This window comes from Neoarius graeffei, chromosome 8 (assembly GCF_027579695.1).
Source record: "Neoarius graeffei isolate fNeoGra1 chromosome 8, fNeoGra1.pri, whole genome shotgun sequence".
Lineage (NCBI taxonomy): Eukaryota > Metazoa > Chordata > Actinopteri > Siluriformes > Ariidae > Neoarius > Neoarius graeffei.
Genome location: NC_083576.1, coordinates 88,717,856 through 88,737,226, shown reverse-complemented (window position 1 = coordinate 88,737,226; position 19,371 = coordinate 88,717,856). Strand labels below are relative to the sequence as shown.

Sequence of the window (19,371 nt, the reverse complement as noted above, 5' to 3'; positions counted from 1 at the left end):
GGCCTAGAGTGAAACACAGAAGCCACCTATCTGGGCCCCCAATATACTCCTCCACTGAATGAGTCTATGCCCACGAAGCCAAGCCAGTCACCCATGACCCAAGTGCAAAAGACCTGGCTGGTGGGCATATCTGTTTGGATATTAGTTTTATTCTCTTCTGATTATTATGAGCTATGTTAAAGCTTACTAGAATTCGGGTGAGCGTTTCTTCGCTATTCTTCAGGTTAGCACTCTTGAGATATGGCCAGAAGCTCATTTCAATTAGTATTTGCTACGCCACTCCAGACCAGGTGGTGGCGATAACGCGCGTAGTAGCTGCTTCTGAACCGCCAGAAAACATTGGAGAAGAAAAAGCATGTTTATCCTCGACATGATAACAGTACCAATCATCATTACATTAAAATATTTTAATATAATTTATAGTTGAGGTTATATCTGATACAGTTAAAAATCGAAGTTCATTATTTTGTCTGCGTTTGAAGATTCGTTGTACTTTAAACCCTGAGGTAAGTTAAAATGAAGCTGTGTGGCCGAATCTCAAATGGATGCCCATTGTTTAAGTCCACTACATTCAGTATGAAATCATGCTGCGTACACCCTATGTAGTGCACTATGTACCCATTAAGGACAGATTTGGAATTCGGCCTTAGCGATGTGTTTTAGTGTGGAGAACCTGTTTATTTTTATGTTTAAAATATTTAAATAATCTTATCTTGTTCTAAGTCACTCTTTACGACCAGCTTACACTCATCAAGATAAAAACAATTCATATAAATTTAGCTAACTAACCTAATAGCTAGCGGTCTGGTGTCGCTTTATGTTTTTATTTCTTAGCTTTTTAACAATAAAAAGAATGAATGTTGAGGTTTAAAGGTTTATGAACAGCTTTATATAATCATCTTGTTTTTATTTTTCTAGAAATATCAAAGACGTTGTTAATACTAACGATAATTGTTTTAATAATAATAATAATAATAATCTTTGTTTAGAGATGTTATAATGAGTTCAGCAGGAGACAGACAGCACTCCTCCAGGACGTCTCAGACTCCTGATCCCTCACAGGTAAAGCTTAATAATGATTTATGCTGGGGGAAAAATAATAATAACCAATAATTTTATGTTAAATGTTGGCCAGTGTGTGTATTTTGCTGCCTCACTTCACTGCTAGCCTACAAGCTGTCCTGCTAATCACACAAACCCTAATAATACATCATGAAAAGGAAATCTAAAGTCTTTTCTGAATAAGTGTTATTGTTGTTTGATCTTTAGCTGTATGAAGACATGAAAACAGAGATTTCAGATGGAGGGATATCCGAAGTGTCAGGAGTCTGTGTGAAGAAAGAGGAGACACTGGAGCTGAACATCTGCAACTATGGAGACGACCTTGAGAACCCACCTGAAGAGCTCTCCATTAAAGAGGAAGATCCTGACAATAAAGACTACCTTTGTACGACATCAGGCCACTCTGGAGCTCAGTAACACTCTCACTGATTATTCTACACTATCTAGTGCACTGAAAGTACAATCGTGGGTCATTGGGGATGTAACCTCTGTTTCAGATTATTTAGTCACCAAATTATGACTAAATGAAATTGATCTTTTTTAATGTGTACTTGCAGGTTTTTTATGTTTATAGAGAGTTTAATACCATGGTTACATGGTGGTACAGTGGTCATCACTGCCACCTCACAGCAAGAAGGTTCCGAATTTGAAACTCATGGCCGATGGGGACCTTTCTCTGTGGAGTTTGCATGTTCTGTCCGTGTCTGTCTATTTCCCAAACTATAAACAAACAAGTAGTCTAATTTAAATTAACCGTGACCTTGACCAGGCAGTTACTAAAGATGCTGTAAATACATCACGCAGCACCACATTTTCATGTTAATGAACATGGTTTTGTTTTTCCCACAAGCTTAATATCTGGCATATCTTGTTTGCACTCACATGAAAGTAAAAAATTCATACTCATGTAACTTATGGGCGGCACGGTGGTGTAGTGGTTAGCGCTGTCGCCTCACAGCAAGAAGGTCCGGGTTCGAGCCCCGTGGCCGGCGAGGGCCTTTCTGTGTGGAGTTTGCATGTTCTCCCTGTGTCCACGTGGGTTTCCTCCGGGTGCTCCGGTTTCCCCCACAGTCCAAAGACATGCAGGTTAGGTTAACTGGTGACTCTAAATTGAGCGTAGGTGTGAATGTGAGTGTGAATGGTTGTCTGTGTCTATGTGTCAGCCCTGTGATGACCTATGACCTGGCGACTTGTCCAGGGTGTACCCCGCCTCTCGCCCATAGTCAGCTGGGATAGGCTCCAGCTTGCCTGCGACCCTGTAGAACAGGATAAAGCGGCTAGAGATGATGAGATGAGATATATTTTTCACATTTTTACATAAAAATTAGATTTTGACTTAGTTTCTAAGAGTAATATTAATTTCCAGAGCATATATCCAAAACTACTCATAATATGGATTTGAAACTTGGTATACTTGTTAATAAGGTTATGTAGATGTGCCTTTTAGAAATGGGTTCCATCCGGCTGTCCGTTCAGTCACGTTTTCGTTTCCGGGCCATATTTTTAAGATACTGAAGATATCTTCATGAAACTTTGTAGACATATAAAGCAACATGTGAACTGGTGTCTTTTGCTGTTTTAGATTTTTGGAAAAAGGTATTGTTCAAATTTTTACGTAAAAAATAGATTTTGACTTAGTTTCTAAGAGCAATGTTTGTTTCCAGAGCATATATCCAAAACTATTCATGATACGGATTTGGGCGCGGGATATAGAAATGGGTTCTATCCGTCCGGTCAAGTTTTTGTTTCTGGGCCATATCTTTAAAACTATTGAAGATATCTTCATGAAGCTTTGTATACATATCAAGCAACATGTGAACTGGTGTCTTTTGCTATTTTGGATTTTTGAAAAAAAAAAGTGTTTTTCAAATTTTTACATTGCGGCATGGTGGTGTAGTGGTTAGCGCTGTCACCTCACAGCAAGAAAGTCCGAGTTTGAGCCCCGTGGCCGGCAAGGGCCTTTCTGTGCGGAGTTTGCATGTTCTCCCCGTGTCCGCGTGGGTTTCCTCCGGGTGCTCCGGTTTCCCCCACAGTCCAAAGACATGCAGGTTAGGTTAACTGGTGACTCTATATTGACCGTAGGTGTGAATGTGAGTGTGAATGGTTGTCTGTGTCTATGTGTCAGCCCTGTGATGACCTGGCGACTTGTCCAGGGTGTACCCCGCCTTTCGCCCGTAGTCAGCTGGGATAGGCTCCAGCTTGCCTGCGACCCTGTCGAACAGGATAAAGCGGCTAGAGATAATGAAATGAAATGAAATTTTTACATTAAAAAATAGATTTTGACTTCGTTTCTTAGAGCAATGTTCGTTTACGGAGCATATATCCAAAACTATTCACGATACGGATTTGAAACTTGGTATACATGTTAACAGGGTGATGTGGATGTGCCTTTTCATACTAAGAAATTAGAGAAATTTAAATTTTTCATGTTTCCATGGAAACAATTTCAGACTTAGTCTCTCAGTTTAGTCTTAGGGGTAGGTTTTGTTTCCGGAGCAGAACTTGACAACTATGAGTGGTCTGGTCTTGAAAGTTGGTATATGTGTTGATTAAGTAATGTATATGTGCCTTTTGATACAAAGAAATGTGAGAAATTTTAATTTTTAGCTTACCTGGACCAAAGGTCCGCTGGGTTTATGCCATGGGCTGCTGAGGTCAGTGTAAAGAGGTAGGGTTGGTTTCCTGCAGCAGAACTTGAAAAATGTGACAAATAATAAATTGAAACTTGGTATATAGTTGGTATATAGGGTGGGGGATATAGATGACTCTGTCTTCTTGTTCCCATTGTGTTTTTGCTACTCCCAGATTGTGAAGTTTGCAAATCCTTCTTCTTTAACAAGTGTGAGTTTCACGGACCACCCCTCTTCATTCCTGATACTCCTGTTCCCATGGGAGTTCCTGACCGAGCCAGACAAACTCTTCCTCCTGGACTAAAGATTTGGAAGTCTGGTATTCCTGATGTAGGCCTGGGAGTGTTTAATACGGGGGAGACTGTTCCAGTAGGTGCACACTTTGGACCCTACCAGGGAGAGCTGGTGGACATGGAGAAAGCCATGAACAGCAGATACTCCTGGGTGGTAAGTTTGTTATACATTTATTATAAAGATGTGTAACTTTTTATTGTTAAGCAACAAAATGTCACCACTGGATGAATGTAACTCCCGTGAATATCAGTTTCTTCTTGCCAGTGATATGTGGAGACACTTTTAAACAAACTTTCAGGTCCATCAAACTGCTGATAACTTGGTTCTACTTGGATAGTTCACTCTAAATAATTTGCATAAATGCACTGGAGGAAAGCAAATTTGTGGGCTTAACATGAGGATGTCTCATAATCTAAAATATTTTATGCAAATTAAGAAGCTTACAGTTTTGTAGACCAAAACCTGTAAAAGGCAAAGTTTATATAGAGCTAACCATTACAAAATGAATTAATTAATAATGAAAGAGTGCCATTTAGGCTTTAATGTTCTAGTGATAATGCTCAGCCATTGTAGAACACTGGCAGGACAATTAAATATGTGTTTTAAATTTACACGGGAGCTCTCATAGGATACAAATATTTTGCAAATTAAATGAATTTTCATGAATACCAGATTTCTTTTGTCCACCTTGTTAAATAAGGTCCACGGACCTCTTTATTTCAAACAAGTATTTGAATCTGGATCAGTCACATATCTAGGATCAGAGCTATACTGAACTAAAACAACATTAGCAAATATTAGCAAAATTAGCCCCCCCAAAAAACCCATCACAAATACTTACGGTAAATAAGCATTAATTATGAAAAATATTTTCAACTTGTACAAAGCCTATCTCATGGCAGAACTGACAAAGGTTGTCTGTTTGGAGGCCAAAACTCAAGGGACAGATACTTATCAGAGGGGCTGATTCAACAGCACAGCTTTGCCATGTCCAGGGCTTGACGTTAACTTTTAAACCCACTTGCCGGGGGGGTTAATTTCCACTTGCCCCCCAATATTTTCACTTGCCCCCTATTTTGCGAGTACTATTTATTTATTTATTTATTTATTTATTTTTGGAAAACCATAGAATAGTTGTAAATTGCAGGGATGTGATTTTTCCGCGAATTCGCGGAATTCTGCTTTTTTCACCTCAAAACTTGAAAAAAAAATGTTTCCGATTTTTCCCTCAAATCCACATTCGTATCCTATTCGTTCCGACTTTGTTTGAAAGATGGCAGCCTCGGATTTGCATCTTTACGCCTCGATCACGGAGGCTGCCATCTTTCAACTCTTTGTTTGAAGCGAGCGCATTCATTGGTTGTTACAAAGCGATGGGCCAATCACGTACCTCGTTTCATCTCATTGACGTAATTACGTCATTTACGCAATTACGTCATTGAGATGAAACGAGGTACGTGATTGGCCCATCGCTCTGTAACAACCAATGAACGCGCGTGTTGGATAGCTGTACGTAAGCTCGCTTCAAACAGAGTTGAAAGATGGCAGCCTCCGTGATCGAGCATAAAGTGCGCGCGCGCGAGTGAGAGAGTGCGCGCGAGCGAGAGAGCGAGAGTGAGAGAGTGCGCGCGAGCGAGAGAGCGAGAGTGAGAGAGTGCGCGAGAGAGAGAGAGCGAGCGAGAGAGAGAGAGAGCGCGCGAGTGAGAGAGTGTGTGTGCGCGCGCGAGAGAGAGAGAGAGAGAGAGAGAGCGCGCGAGTGAGAGAGTGTGTGCGCGCGCGCGCATGAGTGAGAGAGAGAGAGAGAGAGAGTGTGTGCGCGAGTGAGAGAGTGAGCGAGAGTGTGTGTGTCAGAGTTGCATGTTGACCATTAAATTGGCTTCAATTTGTTAATCATGACAAGTTTTTTCTTGTGTGTTTGCTTGCCATTTTAGTACAATTTTTAAGTCAGAAAACCCCAAAACCCAGGAGCTTCGGGGGGCTTCGCCCCTTGTCCCCCCACCAGGGTGCTGCCCTGGGCCAGCTGGGGGCCTGCGGCCCCCAGACCCCCAGCTAAAATTTTCAGATAATTTCACCAGCCCCAAATCACATCCCTGAAATTGCAACATAAAATGAAGATCACACATTGAGCTGGAGTTTGGTTATTGATTAAGTTTATTATTAAGTTTGGTTATTGGTTTTTACTTTTACTTGTAACGGACAATAACAATTTTATCCAAAATGTTTTTTCCTGCCTTAGTCGATTTATTTCCATTTTGCATGCATGCAGCTATTATAAAGTTAAGTGTTTGTGTAGAACTCTCTCAGACTGTAGGTTCATTACTTGATAATGTAGAAATCATAAAATAGAAATCTATGACAAAGTTTGTATGAAGAAAACAAGAGGGTGCCAAGACTTTTGAATAGTACTGTGTTTGAGAATATTCTCCAGACAGCACTGTGGGTCATGTGCAGTTTCTTTGCTATGGCTCGGTATGAATGGCCCTCCTCCCTCAAAACCTTCATCCTAATATGCTGCTCTTCTGTAGTTTCTCTCTCTGGTGCTATTTCTGCCTGTTGCCTGGCTGTGGTCAGAGGCTAAATACTTTTTTCTAATGAATTATTTGTAGAGACCACATGATTTAGTTAATGGTTTTCACCTGTGGAATAATTAGCATATTATAGTAGGATTTCCCAACAAGGAGTGATTAAGAAGGTTTTTGGGGCTAAACTAGACAAAAAGAGATACTATTTTCAGTATTTTTATGATGATGTTTATCACACAACGATGGTCAAAATTGCTAAATATAGTGTTTTCATGGTTAAAGTATAAAATTGTGGTTAAAAGGTGTCTCCGTATGTTCAAATGTACTTCAGTTGCCTTCAGTGCTGATTCTGATGTCATTTGCACTGGTTAAGTATGCAAAATCTATCTTTTCTTAGGTGTTTCCATATTTTGTGCCAGTACTGTATGTATCCTTTTTTTTTTATATCATCCATCTCTAGGTTTAAAGGGGAAAAAAAAAACCTGCGCTGCGTCATGACAGGATAATGTTTGAGTTTAAAATTTAGTGTGTAGGTTGTAGGTGTTTTATACAGACCTGGCAACCTGTAACTGAATAATTGCAGCTGGTCTGCCATGACACAGCATGGGTTTTGTTTTTTATTTATTTATTTTTTTTTATAAACCCAGAGGTGGATGATATAACAAAAAATCTGAAATATAAATATTTTGCACAGGACTGTGTTTCTCTCATAACAGAAACAAAGCTCCAGCTCTCTCTGCTCTTAATCTGTTCTGTTCTTTCAGAATGTATCGTGCATGTCGCTCTTTGTTGAGTTTTTTTTATGCCCAAGTTGTTTGAAACCAATCTGGGTTTTCTGTGTCAAATAAGGAAGCTGCTTCACCTGTAAGAAAATCAAACACTTTCATGAAGGCGCTAACTCGAATGCGAGCAGAAAAAAAATAAAATGAGATTCTTAAGCAAACTTTTTCATACTCACTTCCGACTTTGTTTTTGTAAAATACATTTTAAATACAATCATGAATTTACCCTCTCGTCATATTATTTAGCCACTCATTTCCTCATTGTTCTTGAAGCATTTGCTTCTATTTGTTAAAATTTTTCTTGATAACAGGGAGACGATAATGCCTTTTATCTATTTCTCTGTTTGAGCAAGCAAAAACAGTGCAAAAATTAACCATATTGAAGACAGGTTAAGCTGCTTGCATGAAAGATGGTGTCTGTCTGACCCCAGCTGTAATTATCACGTGATGTGTGATGTCATGCACAAGGGGTCTATAAACAGTATACGTACCATACTATAATGGCGGGGCTATATAAAATAACTTGCAAAGCAGTAAATGAAACTGAGACTAAGAAAACAGCCAAGACATAATGCCAGATACGTAGTGAGGGACGCTTTTAGGAACTGAAATAAAAGATCAAAAAGCCTAATTTTTGTGGTGCTAGTTCATAATATATGCTCGTTCCAACTTGCCCAGTCGGGCATATCGGGGACATATCCCACTTGCCCGAATATATGCTTCACTTGCCCCGGGCAATCGGGCAGTCCTTAATGTCGAGCCCTGATGTCAAAGACATTAAAGCTTTCACTCACTCACACTCACTATCCATTTTAATGTCTTCTTACACCACAGGTGTGTCAGATGATGCATGGCTTGTCTATAGCATCTTTGTCCAATACTTTTGATCCAGGGCATCCTCAGCAGTGAGGCCCTGCTGCTTTAAGTCCTGTGCCACTAGCTCTTTCTAGGTCTTGCAGGACCTTCCCTTCTTTATTGCGCCTTCCGCCTGGTGGGCCGTGATTCTTGCAGTCGTGGTGGAACTGCGCCACATGTGGCCAAACCACCGCAAATGCCTATACTTGAGGTCAGCATCCAGATCCAGGACACCAAGCCTCAGACAAAGACTGCTGGAGCTGACCCCATCCTTGGGCCTTACATGGCACATCCACTGTAGCATAGCTCTTTCATTCCTTTCTAGATGCCTATCATCCTCTCTCTTCAGAGCCTAACACTCACTTGTATACAACAAACACTCCTCACGCAGGAACTGTAAATGTGACCTCAGGTATGATATGCCAAGCTCCTGCATGACAAGGGGGTTAGTAGTAGCTCACTGAACTTCCCCCATGCTGTCCTTGTTCTTGTGATGGTAGCTAGCTCACATCTTCCACTGGGGCATAAGGTATTGGCAAGGTAGCAAAAGGACTTGACCGCATCTCGCACATGCTCTCCAACAAGCACCTGATCACATGGCCAGTCATCAATGGGACGTGCTAAGCCAAGGCATCTGCTACATCTAAAGGATGGGTCAGGATAAAGCCTGCCACAGATGCTGGTGCACTTCTTGTGCATCTAGTGTTGACAGCCATTGCAGAAAATGGAATTGCATCCTACTCCTTTCCTGCAGACAGTACATGGGTATTTGCCAGAGTCTCTCGGGGTGTTAAGGTTTGGGCCGGATATCATCACCTTTGTTTTGGCTATGTTCGCTCTTGGGCCTCTTGTTTCTAGACCATTCTTCCAAAGGAGGACCTTTTTCTGTGAGCTCATCTAGCGTCTCAGCAGTGATTACCAGATCATCTGCATGTAACATCACCCAGAGAGCACCAGTGGAGAAGTCCCAGGACAGGGCCTCAAGGACAATGATAAGTAACGAAGGGCTCAGGACAGAACCTTGGTCAACTCCAACTTTCACTTAAAAATCATCACTGAAGGAGTTGTTGATACAGACCCTGCTCTTAGCATTGTTATACGTTGCTTGGACTGTTCTTACTCTTCACTCAGAAACTCCCAAATGCATCATGGCCCACTACAGAACTTCGCGGGGCACACAATCAAAGGCCTTCTCCAGGTCAACAAAAGCAAAATCTAGGTTTCTCTCCTTAGTCAGATATTTTTCCTGTAACTGTCTCACAATGAAGATAGCATCACTTGTTCCTCTACCTTGGACAAAACTGAACTGTATCTCATCTATGTCCACGATACCATGTATTACTTTACCCAGCACCCTTTCGATGACTTTTAGACAGTGCTCTGTAAGTTTCAGGTCCCTGTAGTTTTCTCTTTCAGTGGTATCGCCTTTGCCTTCATATACGTTTTAGTAGCTAGTGTCCCAGTCCTTTGGAATTTTCCCCTCAGCTATGATGGCATTTTTGAGCTTAGTTACAAGGGGACAGCTGACAGTAATGGAAGCTTTAAACATTTCAGCAACAACACCAGAAGGACCAGGGATTTACCAGGCCTCATCTTGTTAATTGCCTCAGCAATCATCTCACCAGTCACCAATATGGGAGGGCTGGCAACAGGCTCAGCATCAGGCAGGTCCTCAGCAGACCATGGAAACTCAATATTGAGTAAATGCTCGTAGTGCTCTTTCCTTGCCTTTTTCTTTTCATTGTCACTAATTGAAAGGTTGCCCTGATCATCTTTGATCCAGAGATCACCCCCAATGTTCTGGTTTTCTTTCTTCATTTGCTTAGCCACGTGAAACACATCCTCTTTCCCTGAAACAACATCATGAAACTTACTTTCCTCAGCTTTCTTCTTTGCTTCAAAGACCACGTGCCTCGCTAGACATTTGGCTTGTAGATAGTCCTCTTTACAGCCACCTTTCTTCCAGGCCTTCCAAAGGCACCTTTTTTTTTCTCTTTCAGTATGACTGTCTCGTCCCACCACCATTTATGCTTCCTCCACTTGCCGTGCTTTGTAGATCCACACACTTTATCAGCTGCTGTTAATAGGCTGTTTATCAGGAGTTGCCAGGTTTCTTCAACTGACATGGAGTGACTTTCTTGCAGCAGCTCAAATTCTCTGCAGTTCAGTTTCCACTGCTTCTAGGAAGTCTTCCTTTACCACAGGATCTCTTAGCCTACAGGTACAGTCCTTGGGGGTAAAGGTTTTCTTACATGTCTTGAGAGTAAGATCACAGCTGAGCAATTTATGCTGTGGTGCACATTCCTCCCCAGGGAGGACCTTGGTGTTGGTGACAAGTCAAAATTCACGGCGTCTTACAAGAATGTAATCAACTTGGCTGGAGAAGCCTCCTGACTGGTAGGTGACCATGTGATTTACTCTCTATTTGAAGAAAAAATTACAGGTAACAAGCTTATTAGTCGCAGAGAATTCGAGCAGCTTCTCCCCTTCACTGTTGCGGTCGCCATAGTCAAACCCACCATGAATACCTTTTGTAACCAGCTGACACACTTCCAATATGGCCACTGAAATCACCACATAGGAGCAGGGTCTCAAAGATCCCGATCTTGGACATAGTACACTGGAGCAGGTCATGAAGCGCGTCTTTGGCCCTGTCATCTAGCCCTACTTGTGGGACATATTGAGAGGATGGTGAAGATGTTAACACCACTGTTGATCTTAATGGGGCATGTCCTATCAAATAATACGCTTGATTTCAAGCACACACTCCACCCACTTCTCTGCCAGGAGAAAATTGACACCACCAGTACTTTTGTCATTGCCTGTCCAGAAGAACTTACACCTGAAGTCTTTTCCACTAATCATATGGGCTGATACACCCCTCCATCTTTTCTCTTGGAGACAACAGAAATCAATTTTCCTTCTAGAAAGTGTCTCAACCACCTCACTACTGCATAGTGCCAACATTCAGCATTGATACTCGAAACATTTGAAATGTTTGACATGGTAACTTGATGATGATTTGGCAGTGCCCATGTTTGACACCCACCCTACCATTGACAACACTCCTATCTCTGAGTCCCATTCTCACTAACACTTCTACAGACTACTACTATGACTTTAATGAGACAAGGTTTTTTACAGCTGGATGCCTTTCCTAACGCCAACCTAGAACTCGCAGCATCTAGGGAGCTGGTCTCTAAAGGTTGCTACCCACGGGGGGGCTAGAACGAGCAAACCAAAAGATGAAAGGAAAACACACATAAGGAGACTGTGGATGGAATCAAAACCTAGAAGAGCAACAGCAACAACTGGTTTTAAGGCGCCAGTAACCCACCTTTCACCCCTTTTCCTGTTGGTATGAAACGGTTCTGCCACATGAAGGCCAGGAGTTGGACTTGGTTGTTAGAAGCTATATTTTGCACTGAGCCATTAGGACATTTTATAGGCTGAGAGAGCAAAACATCACAACCACCCTGGCGATAACAATGATGAGTAAAACTTCCATTACCTAAATTTTGATGTAAAGTCTTGCCTGCATTTTCTTAAGGTTACTAAATTCACCTCTGAGCTTGTCAGCTGTTCTGTGAAACTAAAGATGCAGTCAAGAACCTTGAATTCTGCCTTCATAATGCTTAATATGATATGGGCATGAGCCATCATTCTTGATCCTGTGTACCTCATTTAATTTGAAGGCAGAGATTAAGTTTAATGAAAAAATATAATGTAATTTTTCTACAGATATGCAGGAGCAGGCAGTGTGAAGAATACATAGATGCCACAAGAGAAATGCATGCAAATTGGATGAGGTGAGGAATACACCAGCTCCTAATTTGTTGGAAGAGCTTCATCTTCTTCCTGTCACTGATATCTCCCCCATGATTTTTCATGATCTGTAACTCTGATCTGATTTTTACCTATTCTGCCACTTTGCCTCATTCTTTTAGGTATGTGAATTGTGCTCGTAATGATGAAGAACAGAATCTTGTGGCATTTCAGTATCAAGGGGGAATTGTGTATCGTTGCTGTCGACCCATTAATCCAGAACAGGAGCTCTTGGTTTGGTATGAAGAGGAGTATGCCAAAGAACTCAATCCTGTGTTTCATGACCTCTGGAACAAAAAGTGTTGTATGAATGGTAAAGTATATCCATACATACTGCAAATCAATTTCAGTTCTATTGAATTAATCACTGCCTGGCAAAAAAAAAAAAATCACTGTTAAGATTACAGTAAATAAATACTTGCAAGCCTTTTTTGGATAATTACTGCAGTGGTTCATGTGTTTCAGCTGACAACAGTTCTTTTAACTCTAACTCAGGGTATCTCCTAGAAAAGAATGAGAGTAGTGGTCCCCCGAGTGGTGTGTCCTCCCCCCTCCTGGAACATTTTGAAATATAAGGGTTCATTTTGTGGCTTGTGGTGACATCTAGAGCTAATTTTTTTTTTTTACCAGTTCAACATGTTTGGGGAAAAGGCTACATTTTACTTATTCTACTTAATTTTTAAAAGAATCGCCTTTCCCACCCTAAAAACGGGGGGGGGGGGGGGTCAATATGGTGACCCACTTGCGTCTAAGGAGACTGCAGTTTATTTGGCATCAAAGAAAGTGAATAATGATGCAACATGGCACAAGTTCAAAATGCTGATTGTGGCAGCGGGGGTTGTGGCCAAGCAGCAGTCTGTGAACGGAGGGTGGGGTCGGGAAAGGTAAGTGGCTAAGTCATTCCACCTGCTGTCAATTAATGTTTGTATGTGTTTGTTTGTTGCAGGAATGAAGTATAAAAGGGGAGAGAGAGAGAGCAGAGAAAAGGGTCTCTCTCCTCGACCATAACGAGTGAGTGAGTGAAAGAAAGGGTGAGCGAGTGAAAGGAAGCTGGAAAGCAAGCTGAAAAGCTAAAATAAAGTGTTTGTGCAACCATCAACTCTCGCCTGCCATGCTTCTGTGCTCCACCTAGCCTGGGCCCGCCCATCCTAAGCGTGACGCAACACGAGGGCCTGTTGCGAGCTTAGTCTGGCCAGGCAAGCTATCTACAGCTCTTCCAAGCTCCCGAAAAATCGGGAACCAATCAACTTTGAGCATCTCCAACGGCCCTGGGTAGAGGCGTGTTCAAGGCAGTGACATAGTAGAACTGCGACCGGAAGCCATAGATTGTTTACAGAATCTATGCCGGAAGCGCTTCATTCACATCACGAACATGGAGCAGCGGCAAGCCTTTAACACAGCAGTAGATGCTGTATTGAAAGCATTCAACGGGAAGTTCTCATTGAAAACAGAGCAAAGAGCAGCCCTGGAGGGATTTATTGAAAGGAAGGACGCTTTCGCCTTGCTCCCGACCGGCTTCGGTAAGAGTTTAATCTACCAGTTAGCCCCGTCGCGTCGCATATGTCAGAGGAAAGAGTGATGTGATTGGTTTAAGCTTCGTCACAGCCTTTTCTGGCTTCGACCAGTAGCAAACTGAGGCATTTCAGGGAGGCGGGTCAACCACGGGCGCTGGGAAACGGTTGGGCTTAATATCTTGGCCAGACCAATAGCTCGTAGAGCTTTGAAGTCGCGTTAGCCAGGCTATGCTCCACCCACATCAGGAACTGTTACTGTGGTGCTGAAACCCAGGAGCACAGAAGGGAACCACCCCATGGAGTCCTCGCCATTCGAAGAGCTCATGCTTGCCCTCGCTACTGCCCAGCAAAACCAGCATCAAGCGCTGATCACCCTCCGAAAGGAGCAGGAGCAACGCTTCGAAGCCTTGATGCTGGCCCAGCAGGAAGATCACCAGGCATTTCAGCACCTGCTCACGTCAGCAGGGGCGTCGACCACCGCTGCCGCCACCCTCACGAAGATGGGACCGCAGAACGATCCAGAAGCGTTCCTCATCTCTTCGAGCAAGCAGCCGAGGCATGGGGGTGGCCGCTGGAGCAGCGTGTGGCATGCCTTCTCCTGCTCCTGACTGGTGAGGCACAGCGCAGCAGCTTCCTGCTGACAGCCAGCTGGCCTACGCTGACCTAAGGAAAGCCATCCTGTAGTGGCTCGACCGCTCCCCGGAGCAACATCGCCAGCGCTTCCGGACGCTGGCATTGCAGGAGGTCGGCCGGCCGTTTGCATTCAGCCAGCAACTCTGAGATGCCTGCCGACGGTGGCTGAGGGCGGAAGAGCGCGACGCTGACGAGATCATCGATCTGGCGGCACTGGAACAGTTTGTCTCTCGACTTCCAGAAGGAACGGCGTAATGGGTCCAGTGTCATCACCCGGCGTCGCTGGAATGAGCCATCGAGCTGGCAGAGGACCTTCTGGAGGCAGCTCTGATGGCAGGCAGACGAGGGGTCTCCCCTCGCTCCTCTTCTCTCTCTTTCTCTCGTCCCCCTCTTCACCCCATTCCCCTGCCACGGAGGTGGCGGCTGGCTCCTCCCCAGCCGGCCTGTCGCACCCGTGTCCTCCCCTCTCCCTCTCCTGTGTCTGTGTTGTCTCCCCCTCAGGTGAGTGACACTCACAACACCAGTGCAGAGGGAAAGCCTGGGCCAGTGTGCTGGCGCAGCAGGGAATCGGAGCATCTCCAGGGTCAGAGCTCCGCAAGGGAGGTGGGTGCTGTAATCCAGATCCCCGACACGCCAGAAACCACCCCCTATCGGGCCAGAACGTATCGCGGACCGGTGAGTATTCAAGGGGATACATATCACGCTTTGGTGGATTCCGGTTGTAATCAGACCTCCATTCACCAATGCTTAGTGCAAGGTGAGGCATTGGGGGGAGCACAAGCGGTGAAAGTGTTGTGTGTGCACGGGGATGTTCACCATTACCCTCTAGTGTTTGTCCGTATTCTATTCCGGTGCCAAATGCATAGAATAAAGGCGGCGGTTAGTCCCTGTCTCACCCACTTATTGATTTTGGGTACTGATTGGCCAGGGTTTAAAAACCTGATGAAATATTTAACACGTAGTGGGTCCTGCAGTAGTAGGTCATGGGAAGACCCCGGTGTGGCATTGACTGGAGAAGCTGTCACAGAGATGTCTATGTCAACACTGTGTCAGAGTGAGGAGCAGCCTGCTCCTCCTCCCTCTCTCGGGGGTTCCCTTGGGGATTTCCCGTTAGAGCAGTCACGAGACAAGACTCTGCGGCATGCGTTTGACCAAGTGAGAATAATCGATGGTCAAACTCTTCAGCCAAGCGCGACACCAACCTTACCTTATTTTGCCATTATTAAAGATGGACTGTACCGAGTGACGCAGGACACTCAAACTAAGGAACGAATAACCGAATGAATAACCCAGTTGTTAATCCCAAAGAGCCGTAGGGAACTCGTATTCCATGCGGCTCACTTTAATCCCATGGCTGGACACTTGGGGCAAGATAAAACACTAGCCTGAATAATAGCCCGGTTCTATTGGCCAGGGATTCACGGGGATGTCCATTGGTGGTGTGCGGTGTGCCGTGAATGCCAATTAGTAAATCCCGCGGCCACTCCAAAAGCGCCGTTGCACCCTGTCCCTCTAATCGAGACCCCGTTTGAGCGAATTGGGATTGATCTCGTCGGGCTGTTAGATCGGTCAGCATGGGGATATCGCTTTATTTTAGTTCTGGTGAACTGTGCAACGTGAGATCCGGAAGCAGTGCCTCTCCGCAATATCTCAGCACGCAGTATTGCGGAAACGCTCTTCCGCTTTATCTCCTGGGTCGGGATTTGGAAAGAAACCCTGACAGACCAAGGCACTTTGTTTATGTCACGCACACTGCGCGAGCTGTATGGGTTACTGGGGATTAAGTCTATCCGCACCAGTGTCTATCACCCACAAACAGATGGCTTAGTAGAACGATTTAACCAAACACTCAAGAACATCATCCGGAAATTCGTAGGTGAAGATGCGCATAATTGGGATAAGTGGCTCAAGCCCCTGTTATTCGCAGTACGAGAGGTCCCGCAAGCTTCCACAGGGTTTTCTCCCTTTGAATTATTATATGGGCATAAGCCGTGTGGCATTCTGGATGTGCTACGGGAAAATTGGGAGGAGGGATCTTCACCTAGTAAAAACGAAATCAAGTACATTCTTGACCTGCGCATAAAACTCCACACTCTCACGCACCTAACCCAGGAGAATTTGTGGCAGGCACAAGAACGTCAAAGCCGGCTGTATGACAGGGGCATGTGCGTTAGAGAGTTCACACCGGGAGACAAAGTGCTCGTATTATTGCCCACGTCGAGTTCTAAATTAGTCGCCAAGTGGCAAGGGCCCTTCGAGGTCACACGGCGAGTTGGGGACGTCGACTATGAGGCGAATGGGTAGGGGCGGGGCACAGCAAATCTACCACCTCAACCTTTTAAAATGCTGGAATGAGGGGGTCCCCGTGACGTTGGCGTCGGTAGTCCCAGAGAAGGCAGAGCTGGGGCTGGAGGTAAAAAAGATAACATCTCTGACCACTATGGTTCCTTGTGGAGACCACCTCTCACCAGCCCAACTCACGGAGGTAGCCAAGTTGCAGAAGGAATTTTCCGATGTGTTCTCGCCCCTTCCTGGTCGTACCCACCTCATAGAACACCCCATTGAAACACCCCCGCGGGTGATGGTGCGTAGCCGCCCTTACCGCTTGCCCGAACACAAGAAAATGGTGACTTGGGACAAACTCAAGGCCATGCTCGAAATGGGCATAATCGAGGAGTCCCACAGTGACTGGAGCAGCCCAGTGGTCCTGGTTCCCAAGACCAGCGGGTCGATCCAGTTCTGTGTGGATTATAGAAAGGTCAAAGTGGTGTCTAAATTTGACGCATACTCAATGCCTCACATTGATGAGTTGCTTGATCAGTTAGGCGCTTGTTACGTGGTGCTGGTGTTGCTTGCGGTAACTGTTTTTTTTAATGATGTGTTGCTGGTCTTGTTAATGTCTCTCCAATCATATCCCATAGGTGGATCGTTGGTGCATTGGCGTTGGGCTTACTGGGCGGTCCTTCAACTATAAAGACGCCCTAACTTCGTGATGACGCTCTTTCTCTCTCTCTCTCTCTCTCGCTTGCGCTTCCCTTTTGAGCAGACGCTGGCACACGCGCACCTTTTAATGTTTTGTTAGTTAGTTTTGATTTCTTTTGTAAATATCTTTAGCTGGTGGTGGTGGTGTTAGCTAGTTTTAGTTCTGGGTGGTTGTTCCTGCATGTTTTGTAGAACAGTTAGTCAGTGTAGGTTAGGCAGAGGACCGGAAGATTTCACTGTTATTTTGTACCTCGCGGCTGCGCATGGAACACGGGAGCGAGGAAAGCTGGAACGAGGAGTCAGTTGTTGGCTAGATTTTGTTTTGGTTTTCTTATCTCCTCTGCCAACCACCCTGTAATATTTTTCCACTGTGCTGTTAAAACCTTTTCTTGTAATATATGGAAAATATCAAGTAAAAGGGAAAAACGTTAATATATCAATTGTTGTCCGGCTGCTTTTATGTGTGATGTCCTATGGTAGTGGGAGGTCGTAACATAAAAATGGGGGCTCGTCCGGGAGTTGAACCACCAGATTCTAATTGGCTAATTGTTAACACCCTTTAGGCGTAAGCTGTTTTAATTAGTGGTGCGTTTTTTTTGTTTTTTTTTCTTGTTTGCCGGTTTCTGCTTTCGCATTCCCTTTGTGTGCTTATTTGGGTAATTGTTTGCTACTCAAAATTTTGCGACGCTATGTTCAGTTTAGAGGAGTTTGTTGCTTCTCCAACTTTAGATGTCTTGTCGTCTATCACACAGGATCATCTCGTGATGGTAGCGGGGCATTATAATATAGATGTTAGCGGTAGTCCATCTAGAGCCGAGCTGTTGAAACTCTTGACGGAGTCTTTAATCGCCCACAGTGTTTTGGTAGATAGTGATGAGGTTTTGGGTGGTGACAAACCCATCCTACCTGCTGAAACACCTGCTTCGCCTGCCGCAACTTCTAAGGTTGCCCTTGAGCTCCATCGCCTACAGATTCAGGAAAAAGAGTTAATGTGGGAACGCGAAAAGGCAAAATTGGAGGCAGATAGGCTTATAATACGAGAGAGAGAGCAGAGGGAGCACGAACTGAGAATGAAGGAACTTGAATTAAATCAAGCCCTTCGTGTAAAAGAGCTCGAGTTGAGTGCTCGGGAGTCTGGGGTGTTTGTTCCTTCTGATCAGTTCGATGTCACTCGTAACATAAGGCTCGTTCCTCCTTTTAATGAGGACGAGGTGGATAAATTTTTCGCTCATTTCGAACGTGTAGCAACGGTGATGAAGTGGCCGCGTACAGTTTGGACTATTACTCTACAGAGTATATTTAAGGGCAAAGCTCAACAAGCATACTCCGCTTTGTCGTTGGATGATGCGGCGGACCATGATAAGGTTAAAGAAGCGGTATTGCACATCTACTCGCTTGTGCCTGAGGCATACCGGCATAAATATCGCGATTATAAAAAGCCGGATGCTCTAACTTATGTTGAGTTTTTTCGCGAAAAGGAGATCTTGTTTGATTGATGGCTGGGGTCGCAGAATGTTAACACCTTTGAAGGTCTTTGTGATTTAATATTGCTTGAAGACTTAAAAAATTGCTTGCCCAAGAGCGTCGCTTCTTATTTGGGTGAACATAAAATTTTTAAACCTGCGGACACTGCCATTATGACAGACAAATACGTATTGGCCCATAAGGATGCGAGTGCTTTTGCCACTAGGCCCTTGTACGCTGCTACTCAGAAGAACAATGCGAAAGGCGCTGTAACCATTGCTGCTCAGCCTGTTCGGAGTGCAGATGATGGAGCGTTGTGAGTGAAAAATCAGTTTTGTGCGCACTGTAAGAAGCGTGGTCACACAGTAGCAAATTGTTTCAAACTGAAGCGTGGTGTAATTAAATCTACCCCTTCTTACAGGGCTGACGCTAACTGTATATCTTCTCTCCCTTTGACGTCTCGGAAAGACGAGAGAAATCAGGCTTTCGCTCCGTTTATTACGGACGCCGTTGTCACTTTGCCAGGTGTGCAAGGTACGGGTCTGCCTGTGAAGGTGCTCTGTGACACGGCTGCCTCGCAAAGTTTTGTCCTGGAGAGTGTTTTGAATTTCAATGACAAGTCTTATACTGGTGAAAATGTCCTTGTGCAAGGTTTTGAGATGGGCTTTATTAATGTCCCCCTTCATAGGGTTGTTTTCGCATCTAATTTAGTTACCAGTGAGTTTAAACTGGGCGTGCGCCCTTTCCTCCCTGTTAAAGATGTGCACCTTTTGTTAGGTAATGATATTATGGGAGGAGTGTTTTTTCC

The 19,371-nt window shown here is 44.3% G+C and overlaps 1 protein-coding gene across 3 annotated transcripts in view; it reads left to right on the top strand.

Moving 5' to 3' along the window:
* The first annotated feature begins 353 nt into the window (after positions 1-353).
* Positions 354-19,371, top strand: part of LOC132891022 (histone-lysine N-methyltransferase PRDM9-like) — a 50,254-nt gene continuing 31,236 nt past the window's right edge. Inside the window, exons 1-6 of one of the 3 annotated variants that reach the window (XM_060928465.1) lie at positions 354-506; positions 990-1,062; positions 1,270-1,447; positions 3,868-4,139; positions 11,887-11,954; positions 12,093-12,283. In XM_060928465.1, coding sequence (XP_060784448.1) covers positions 1,000-1,062; positions 1,270-1,447; positions 3,868-4,139; positions 11,887-11,954; positions 12,093-12,283 — 772 coding nt within the window. In that variant the 5' untranslated portion in view covers positions 354-506; positions 990-999. Of the gene's footprint in view, positions 507-794; positions 874-989; positions 1,063-1,269; positions 1,448-3,867; positions 4,140-11,886; positions 11,955-12,092; positions 12,284-19,371 lie in introns of those variants that run through there. The other 2 variants (XM_060928466.1, XM_060928467.1) reach the window with 2 other exon arrangements.